Genomic DNA, 10,402 nt, shown 5'->3' with positions numbered 1-10,402 from the left:
ACCTCTTAGAAGTAAGGATGAGCAACGGGCCTGACCCCGGACCGAACCGACCCGAAGACCGAAAACCTGAAGACCGGAAATCTTGAATTATCTTACCCACAACTAGACCGGTTTAGGGTGTGTCGGGTCCGGTTTCGGTCTGATCATGTTCCAGGTACCAAACCAGGTTTCGGGTTTGGATCAAATTAGACTTTGACTGTTTTATTTACGATTCCGGTTCCTAATACCAAACCATAAGGACCAATCGCAAGAATTTAAAACCACATATACACCATCTTCACCCAAAAAAATAGAGACTAAATATATGACTTTTTATAAAACGTGGATACCATTTTATCTAATTTGGTTTCATAAAAATTAACACTTAGGGTAAATTACAAGTTTGGTTGGTGTGGTTTTTTGAAAATTGCATGTTTAGTTTTAAAATTTATTTTGTCACAAAATGTCAATGTGGTTTTAATATTTGTTGCATATAGAGAGTAGAAGGTTAGTAGCCTAGTAGTGTGCGTCGACCAACAGTGGAATGCGAGAACGAACCAAAAAAAATCGACAGTGTAAGTCGACTAGGGAAGAGCCGATTGAATTGATGAGTTTTTCTATGTGTAAACTCGCTAAATGTACGTCACTAAAAAAGGTAATAACCTTTGGTTTTCCGGTCCGGTCTTGGTTAAAAACCTTATATGGGTCCGGTTCGGTCCAAATATAAAACACAGTTATTGTAAAAAACAAACCCGAGCACCGTCCCACTTATAAGAATATTCGGTTCGGTCTAGGTCCGGTCCCAATTTTCTTTAGTCCGGTCTAATCCAATGGGTCATATCTTCATCCCTCCTAGTGTATTTTTAGGGGTGGGAATGTGTCGAAATTTATATAAAATGAGAAATTCTTTTAAGGGTTAACTATAAAATGACAAAAAGGAAAGCCATGTTCTATCTTATAATAATTAATTTTTGGATGTCCTTAACGTTTCTCGTGATTCTTCTTTGTTATACACAAACTGTCTATCGTCTACATCAATATGAGTAGTGATTTGAAGATTCAAACTTAGGTGTTTCAAATTTAATACAAACATATCCAAAATATTTGGCTCGCGGGTCGAATCCAAATTTAAGGGTTTTTTCTTAGCTATCCTTCTATTTTTGGGTTTCTTTCTCAAAATATAATTTGATAGCTCAACATCAAACAAACGACATGTCTAAATAGACTCATAAAAGAATAACATCGAGGAAACTTTTTTTTTATTAAATATATTAATCTATTAATATAAAAATTAAAACTAAGGGTGTCCATGACCACTTATGAGATGTAAATTCGCTCTTGGCATTATTAATGCGAGCCATGTCCACGACTTGTTTAAGTTCCTTACACGTGTTGTTTGCATGATATTTGAATATGGTGTAGGTATATTTGAATATGTTTAAGTTCCTTACACGTGTTTTCATGATATTTGAATATGGTATCGGTTATAATTATTTGAATCACGTTGATTGGTATTTGACACTAGCTAATCAAGGTTGTCTCAAATTTTTTAGGTTTGCAGAGTAATCAAAAACCGCAACGACATCTTCATTGGTATAGGTTTTTGTTCCTCCGCGTAGTAATGATTGTGAGAATGAGAATATTTGAGCACTATGAAGAAACCAATACATCTAACATCGCTTGATACCAGGGGTAATATGGTTATTTTGGAACATAAATAGTTGTTGGGTACATAAAAAAACTTGAAATTTTTTATTTTCTAATGGTAAATGGTAATTGAAAAATCAGATAAACGTTTTTTTTACCAAGATAAAAATCCAATATGCCAATTTTTCTTAAAACTGGCCGGCCATAAACCGCACGTTTGGATTTATCTGATCCGATTTTTCCTAGGATTAGGATTGGAATCGGGTGTTTTCTAAAATTAAGCTTCAATGTGCACCTCAAAATCTAAATAGGCCTCACCAATTTTTTTCATTTTATTGCCCGACCCGTTTTTCAAAGTTGGGGTCGGCATTACTTAACGGAATCTATTTAGCATGATTGGGTTGAGGTGCACTAACCTTGAGTCCTTGAGAAAGCCTATAATGATATGAGAATCACAAACATTAAAAAAAAGTGAAAAATAGCAGGTTATATTATAGGTATGTTGCATAAAAGAATGGGTGTATGATGTATTTTCTTAGAAGTATTGAATAACAAAGAATAATGGTGCCCTGCAAAAGTTTAGAAACATGTTCTATTGGATTTTTGGAGCAATAATTCCAGAGTTGTCTAAAGGTTTAGAAAATTGTCACCTTTCTGAACAAAAAAAGAACCAATACTCCAATCATGTCAAAACAGATTGAATCAATCATGTTACAAATGTAATTTGTTTTAGAAAAAAAAAAATTATAATAAAAAACAATTAGAGAGACTCCCACACTCGCAATCCAAAAAATGAAGCACCATTATGCTATACATAAAACAAAAATGAAGGAACGCTATACTCACATCACACCAGGTTTGGTTTCATTTTCATCAAGGTAGAAGCATAAATTTCCCTCGAGGTGTAGAACGGCTCCTTCTAAACAATTTAGGAATTGATGTGTTGTTGTTTGAGGGTTTGTTTTCGTTTCTACCACCAGTTGTTATAAGAAGGGATTCCCTGAAATGAAAGGCAAATAAATAAATAAATAAATGTTAATCAAGATTCAAGAGAGTATAAGTGTGAATTCTAATTTCTAACAATACCTACCTGACTTCCATGTGATGATGACTTCTTGATGAGCTGCGTTGAAGCTTTTTCATTGGAATGTGTATTTGTACATTTTCATTTTCTGATGATAATTCACCCTCCTCCAACTCCAAGGTGGTGGAGGTGGACTTACTAATCTTAACTGCCACTTGATTTTTAGGATTATTAATCTTTCCTTCTCTAACAACATTAAGCATTTGCTCTTCTTCTTGCTCCTGATTGCCTTTCCTCCTAGAAGGAAGATGATTATGAGTATTTAATGTTGTTTCAGAAAACTTATCATCCTGTGAACTTAAATACCCTCTTCTATTCTCGGTTGCTACTGCTAGCGATCTGTTGACAGAGGCACGAATGGGATATTGTATTTTCATGTAGGCTCCTCTATCTCTATCTGTGGATATTGATCTTCTAATAGTACTGGGGGATTGAGATCCCTCTTCTGCCAGGAGGGGCATTTTGGGAATATAATCCTTGTCTGTGAACTTGGAAGGGAGCCGTGGCCTCCTTTGCTTACCTGATGAACAGCTTCGAACCTGCTATCAAAAGAACATACATGATTTAATTATATATGTAAGGGAAACAAATTGAAATTTAGGACTAACCTCAGAAGGAGGAAGCTTATTAATATCATCAACACAATGTTGATTGGGGTTTGTTTGGTTACATCTTGGTCTTGGCATGCCAACAGGTGAAATTACACCTCCACCTCCACCTCGTGTGTTATTATTATTCCCACTTGTCAATTGTTGTAATTCAGCCTCTTTCTTCTCCAACAATAGCTTCAGATTGGATATCTGAGTGAAAAAAGAAAAAAAAAACATTTGATTTTAGCAGAGCCCATGGAAATACAAGATTAAAGTGAATATAAAGTAAGCAACCTCTTCTTTCATCTCTCTAAGTTGAGCAGTTTCTTTATTAGATTTAGCGGCGCCAAGTTCAATTGAGGCAACCCTCTCGGCAAATTTGAGGGTGCTGATTGTCTCTCCAATGGCATTAATCTCGGGATTTATGTGCACAAACATGAGAGTTTTAGCATGTCCACCCAGAGAATCTTGCAATACTTGAGTGAGCTTGCTGTTTCTGTAAGGAATGTGTGTGCTCTTTTGTGCAAGGGCAGAAATGACATCTCCAAGTGCAGACAGCGATCTGTTAATATGTTGGGCTTCCTTAAGGCGTTCACCAACTGCCTCTGATTTGTCCACCCTCTCACTTCCAGCAAGATCCACTAGATGAAGGCAACCCTTTAAACTACATCCAGAAACTACTTCTTTCCCTCGGATATGAACAGTTACAACACTGTCCCACAATTTCATATTTTAAGATATTCATACTCATATACATATATAATAAAGTTTAAGTTTAAGTTTATACCTGTGAGAACGACTACTGCGTTCATTTAAAGCAGTAGAACCAACTGCACGATTTCTATGACCAATTCTCATGAGATGAAGAACATCTTGTGTACATTTAACAGAAACCAAAGACGCGTCAGGAACATTAAGACCATTCAGCTGGGAATTGTTTCGTATATCCAACGTTTAGGTTGTCAAGGCCTAACAATGGTTTAAATATATATATATATATATATATATATATATATATATATATATATATATATATATATATATATATATATCATGTCATGAGAATTGAGAAGGAAGGAAAAAAGAATTGAAAGGATATCTTCTATTGGAGCCATCAATTGCCAGGAGATCTCTGACTTGTTCATTGTATATTTCAATCATTTGAACTCCAACCTCATAATTTATTACATCCATCCTTGCCTCTGTTAATTCAAACAGATCTCGTAGGGCTCTATAGTTGACGCCCCATGTATCCTCTGTTGTCATGTCAGGGCCACTCTACATAATAAATATGAGAATGAGAGAGAGAGAGAGAGAGAGAGATGAATGTTTGAATCGAAAACTAAAATCAATTGTTTTCTAATTGTTACCATTGTGTATGTCTTCCCGGAGCCTGTCTGGCCATATGCAAAGATACAAACATTATAACCATCAAGCACAGATCTAATCAATGGTTGGGTATCTAAATATATTTGCTCTGCAAATAAGTTGGAAATATATCAAATTCAAATTATGAAATTTGTATACAAACTTATAAATCAACTTACCCTGACTTGTATTCCCTCCAAACACCTTATTGAAAGTGAACATCTTCCTAGCCTCCTTGCCTTGCTTTTGACGATTAACAATCATAATATTTCCATTTTCTCCAATATAATCAACTGTCGAATGTTGTTCATCAGATTGCTCATGTACAAAGGGTTTCACTCTACAATAAACTCTTATTGCCCCTTCAAATAAAAAAAACTCCATTAATGATACAAGTTTATCTACAAACATGGTGGTTAAAGACTTAAGAACATAAGTACTGACCTTTTAGGTCTTGAACTTGATTGTAAAGTTGTCGGTTTTCTTCCAATACCTTGTGGTATGAAGAAGAGGCTACTTCAAGGTCCTTAGTATGATGTGCTGACATAGATTAGATATAACATTAGTGGGTTTCTGTTTCCTGGTTCTCATAGGAAGTGCTAAAAATTAACTAGTATAACAACTCACCAATTTTCTTAAGCTCTTGTTCCCAAGTTAGATGAGCTTGTTGGACTTCCAGTTTTGTCAAATGAAAGCTAGCTTTTAGCTCCTGGAAATGTTCAACACAAATATAAGATAAAACCATGCTACAGACTGTGGTGTTACTATCTAGTGTTCAGTGTACATACCTCTAGTTGTTTTTGTTGAACATCCAGCACGCTTGTTTTGTCAGTTAAGTAACTAATGTCTTTACCCTTGTTACCACATATGCAAAACTTTGATAACTCATTTGAAACTAAACCTGATCTTTGGTCGATATAGTTTGAAATGGCTTGTAGGAATTCATGCTTTAATAAAGGCTTGCAGTTGCCTTTTAACATGTTCTTCAGAAGGACACCAAGCTGAAAGGGATAAGAATTAATTCTTGATTTTGATTTCCTATTCACTCTCAGCTGTTTTGAGTATTACCTGATTTCCTTGAGAGATAAGTAATGATGAAAGATCTTTAACAGCCTTCCTGAGCACTATGTCAATAACCTATTATAACATCCCACAAAACATATTAATAACCAAGAAAATCATCTTAGTAGATACTATACAAATTACAAAACCATCCTTACCCACCATTGAATTCATGGGAAAGTCATCAAGCTCATTAGTCTCTGTGAGATAAGTCTGCAAAAGCCCGATACCTAAATGGTCAAAGAGGAAGGTAAGTGCGGTTGACACTTTTGATTCGTGAAGAGACACCTCATTTGATAGATGAAGATACTCGAGCAACTCTTCAAATTGTGAAGACTCAGATTCATCTAGAGATTCATCAGCGCTTTCACTGCCAATTAAAGAGGAAGGTGATCCCTTTGGAAATGAGGTTGAAGTGATCCTTACAGTCCCACCATACTTCCAAACTCCAACCCCACCGGATTGCCTCCACTCGTAATAACCTTTCAAACATAGAATGCAATCTACGACTTTACCAGATGAGCCTCCCTGGAAGAAACAATATTATAAACATAAACAAACTATATTGTATGATTGTATCTACTATCTAGTCTAGTCAACAATAAGAAAGCAGTAATCAAAGTGATCACCTTTTCTAGATCAGACACCTCAAAGGTAAGAAGCTTCATTCGAGCAACAGCAACTAAGAAATTCCGCATGTTTTCGAAATATTGAATTGTGGTTTGCGCTGCTCCCTCCGTATCGATGATTGGAATTTCTACCACCTTAAGAATTTCCCCAAATTATCGCTGGTTAAATTTGATTTCCTAGACAAAGTATTGATTGATTGTGTGCTAATGTAAGAAGAAAAGGAGAGGAAAGAACCTTCGGAATTGCACCGGGATTGACTTTGTTGAGGACATTGCAGAGGATGAGGCCATTGCGAAGAGAGAGACAGAAGTGTTCCTCGGAGGGTTCGGTGGACAGTACCTCCGCTGCACCGTGATCCATTTGTCGTAGCCATTCGGCCGCCTGGTTCCTCCTCGCCGCTGTAAAAATTTGGTTAGTGTTAAGGTTGGAGATGTCTACAGGTTCTCTATATCCTGAATCAACCCGGTCAAAGTCGCATATCTAGATCATCTTTGGGATTGGTTTAAAAAGCCTTTTTTTTTTTTTTTTTCCAAAAAGTTAAACAATGGGTAAAAGATATTTTCGTAATGCAAAAGATCTTTTAAAATAATTTTTGTGTAAAGGAAATATTAGCGTTTCAAAAGTCATAAAATCCTATATTTTTGTGACTTTTTAACATAAAAAGATGACTTTTATCTTAAAAACAAATACATATACATTTTAAAAACTATCTTTTGAAAAAATTTACTAGCTAAAAGTCCTTTTACAAAAGTAATTTTAAATGAAAAAGTAATCCTAACCACCCCTAGATTCTTTGTTTTTGTCATACTCGTATATACTTACGTACGATTACGTATAAGGAGCATCTTTATGATTTAAATTATAAAAATGGGATGGAGCTCACTAATAACAAACAATTTAGAAATGATATGTTTTTTTTTATTTGTCACACCTTCGTTTAACTTGTCAAATGTCATTTTGTATATTTCTGCTAATTAAAACCCTTCATTTTTGCAGAAACGTTCAATTTTCTCTTTTTTTTTTTTTTTCTAATTTATAAAGCCCTTAAGTTTGGTTTTTATTTCATAAAAGCCCTTACGTTTAGCAAAAATGTCCGGTTTTACCAGGTAAATCCGCAAAAATGATAAAATTGGAAAAAAAAAAGTTGCAAACATCTGGTTTTAGTGAACTTAAAATCCACAAAAAGATAAATTTATACATTTTTATCAAACTTAAGGCTTTCATGTCGTTATGGTTTCTTTTAATATATTCGTTGTATATGTTGTGGTTGCATCGTTAATGTATATTAGACCATATAAATGTTATCAATCATATGTTATATAAGGTGATGTGTATAATGTTATATATATATATATATATATATATATATATATATATATATATATATATATATGATTGTTTGTTATGTGTTGTTGATTCAAAAAAGTAATTAATTAAAAGTCATGAATAAGTTATATTTTTTATGTAAGTTTTTTTTAGATACAAATCGTCTATCTTATCATGTTATATTAATTTTGTGCAACACACTGGTATAAGCCTCATTGAACTTAAATTTGGAAGAGTTGGTATATCACACACCTAAGAGGTATGGGTGGTTTTATAAACCTCAAAACTAGATCTTCACAAAAAGATTGGTCTCGGACTAGACCCAAAAAAAGACCGAGACCGAACCCCTTTAAAGCGAGATCGGTCCTACAAATACCGGACCAAAAAAGACCAGCCCAAGACCTTTTGGGTCTGGTCCCAAAAAGATTAGGTCGTTCCAAATCCAACATAAGAATGATTTGAAACCAAATCGAGACCGGTCTAAAAGATAACCAATAACCAAAGTTTATAAAAGCATCATTTTTGTTTTAATTACACAATTTCTAATCACTTAGTATTTAACTTCTTTTCTTTTTTCTTTTATTAAACTTAAGTGTATCGTTTTTAATAATCTTTGTTTATCTTTTTTTTTATGTTAATCATATATTTGTTATCTCGAAACCGAAATCAAAATAGTGAAAAATACCGAAACCGAACCAAAAAATACCCGGAAACTGAATTGAAAAAGAGGCACAGAAAAGATACGAGACTAGACCGAAAAAAAAAAAATCAAGACCGACCCGATAAAAGACAAGACTGATTCGAGACCGCCGATATGCACCTTTGCTAAAAACCAAACCCCATGGTCCATTTTGGGAAACATATAAAATATTTTGACATTTTTTAAAATTTTAAATGTACATATTATAATTTTACATGATAATGAGGGGGTTAAATTCTTAGTTTTTAGTGGTAATATACCAAATACTTTCGGCTACTAGAGTTTATTTAGTCTAGTATCATGATATAAAACGTGATATCAGTGAGTTATGATTCAAAGAAATTAGACATCTTCTGTCTAATGATAATGTTATATTTATTTTACTAGCGTAATGTAATGTAATGATTCACTTGTGCGTTTGTTTAATATTTAGAATCGGGACCGGTTGTAACGGCTGTTTTGCTGGAACAAAAATAAAAATTAGTGACTTTATTAAAGCAAACCAAACCAAAAACTAATTTTCATTATGAAAAATTGGTCCTGCCAATCACCTCACCTCACCTAATCAAGTGTGCTTTGTTACTTTAATACAAGGCGTGTTTCGTGATGGGCCCATCATGGGCCCACTTCTGTGAATGTGGGCTTTGGATACTGTGAGGTCATAATGAGAAGAGAACCCATTTTCGAGTGCCATTTTGGTTAACCCATTTTATTGATTTTAATACTATATAAAGCCAGGTTATTACATAAGTTCTTAATCAACAAATGTTTAACGGGATAGATATAATTTACATTTAATTTCCCTTCCTAAAAGAGAATATGATTTTACATATTTATGCTATTAACAGTCTCAATTAATATTGCTATTGTCCTTAATATATACATTTAATTTAGGATTTATGTAGTATTTTATACTAATGCATATTATATATGTATATGTCCGTCCTAATTTTATAGGATTTGTTATGCCAACAAGAAGTACAAGGACGATATTAGCTGATGTATCATTCGATCTTAAAAAAAAAAAAAAATGTTTTTCTTTCTTTCTTGTAATCATCGATTGAAAAAATAAAATTGAATAAACAAAGCAAAAGGATTTTGTCGGGCCTTTCTGTGCATAGTTCTGAGAATTGAGATTTGGAGTATGGAGTAGTAAAGAAAGCGTACCTGCTGCTTCGGCTTTTCTCTGCGCTAATTCACGATCATCAATGAACTCTTCGGTGGCGCCATTTGCGAGACCTTTGAGTCCTCTGGAGTTCTTGCTAGGTGTGTTCAATAACATTGGATTCGGGCTAATTTCTTGCGGCATTATATTATATTATATGTAACTTCGAATTGTCTGGAACTGGATGGAGTAGTACGTAAGAAACTATATCAGATCATCATAAATTTTGACAGAAAGAAGCATTACTTACGAAGAAAACAGGAAGAAGTCCGATCAGGGTTTGAAATTAGTAGTAGACGCTTCGGTATGATATGATTAATGTTGATTTAGCGATCCAATCTAAAAAGTAAAAGTAGAAAGAGAAAGAATTGGGAGGTGAAACGAAATGAAGGAGGTACTACTCGTGATCAGAATTGATGAGGCGTAGGTATGCATTCAAATTCAGAAGAGATGGTGTCTGTTTGTGTCTCATTCCAGGGTGATTGGTGGGTGAAACACAAAAATGAAACGTCCGTTGATATTTGATGTACTTTTCTACTTTGTAGACGAGGTAAAGCTAACGCCAATTCTCGTAATGGGAAGAAAATAAGTATTGGTTACTTGCCACCCAAATATGGGTATAATCATTGTCCCTTTCCTCTATTTAAATTGTGTTTATATTAAATATTAATTAATAAAATATTCATCTAAGCGGAAGATTGTGTTAGACGACGGGCTTAAAATTATTCAAGACCAATATTTTTAAGATGTATACTAATCTTTTAAATTATTTTATTTTAATAATTGAATCATTATTATAATAATATACTAAAAATTGAATTGCAGGCCAATGTAACTTGGACATGCTTGAC

General features: G+C 34.0%; 1 protein-coding gene across 4 annotated transcripts; it reads right to left on the bottom strand.

Annotated features, from left to right (window-relative positions):
- Window positions 1-2,311: 2,311 nt before the first annotated feature.
- Window positions 2,312-10,129, bottom strand: KP1 (kinesin-like protein 1). Of its 4 annotated transcripts, XM_078999620.1 has the most exons (18): window positions 9,802-10,129; window positions 9,554-9,731; window positions 6,595-6,758; window positions 6,360-6,494; window positions 5,893-6,258; window positions 5,737-5,805; window positions 5,457-5,669; window positions 5,296-5,377; window positions 5,113-5,208; window positions 4,848-5,030; window positions 4,671-4,777; window positions 4,400-4,578; window positions 4,088-4,252; window positions 3,595-4,012; window positions 3,319-3,510; window positions 3,017-3,252; window positions 2,717-2,947; window positions 2,312-2,626 (listed from the first exon to the last, which is right to left on the bottom strand). In XM_078999620.1, the coding sequence occupies exons 2-18, from the start codon at window positions 9,693-9,695 to the stop codon at window positions 2,500-2,502; spliced, it is 3,105 nt and encodes a 1,034-aa protein (XP_078855746.1). In that variant the 5' UTR covers window positions 9,696-9,731; window positions 9,802-10,129; the 3' UTR covers window positions 2,312-2,499. The 4 variants fall into 4 exon arrangements, with proteins under 4 accessions (XP_078855746.1, XP_078855745.1, XP_078855743.1 ...); XM_078999619.1 differs by having other exon boundaries at window positions 2,717-3,252; window positions 5,457-5,651; XM_078999617.1 differs by having other exon boundaries at window positions 2,717-3,252; window positions 9,802-10,128.
- Between the last annotated feature and the right edge of the window lie 273 nt (window positions 10,130-10,402).

The sequence above is a fragment of the Lactuca serriola genome, chromosome 5 (genome assembly GCF_051521515.1).
Source record: "Lactuca serriola cultivar US96UC23 chromosome 5, Lser_US96UC23_V15, whole genome shotgun sequence".
NCBI classification, from domain to species: domain Eukaryota; kingdom Viridiplantae; phylum Streptophyta; class Magnoliopsida; order Asterales; family Asteraceae; genus Lactuca; species Lactuca serriola.
Note: the sequence above shows the minus strand (reverse complement) of the source record. Positions and strands in the feature narration are given on the sequence as shown.

Excerpts from the sequence above, each read along its gene's own strand:
- KP1 (XM_078999617.1), bottom strand. The coding sequence starts at position 9,695 with ATGCCGCAAGAAATTAGCCCGAATCCAATGTTATTGAACACACCTAGC. Across the intron at positions 5,209-5,295 it reads ACAAGAGCTTAAGAAAATTG|CACATCATACTAAGGACCTT; the intron begins GTGAGTTGTTAT and ends AATCTATGTCAG. Across the intron at positions 5,031-5,112 it reads TCAAGTTCAAGACCTAAAAG|GGGCAATAAGAGTTTATTGT; the intron begins GTCAGTACTTAT and ends TTTTATTTGAAG.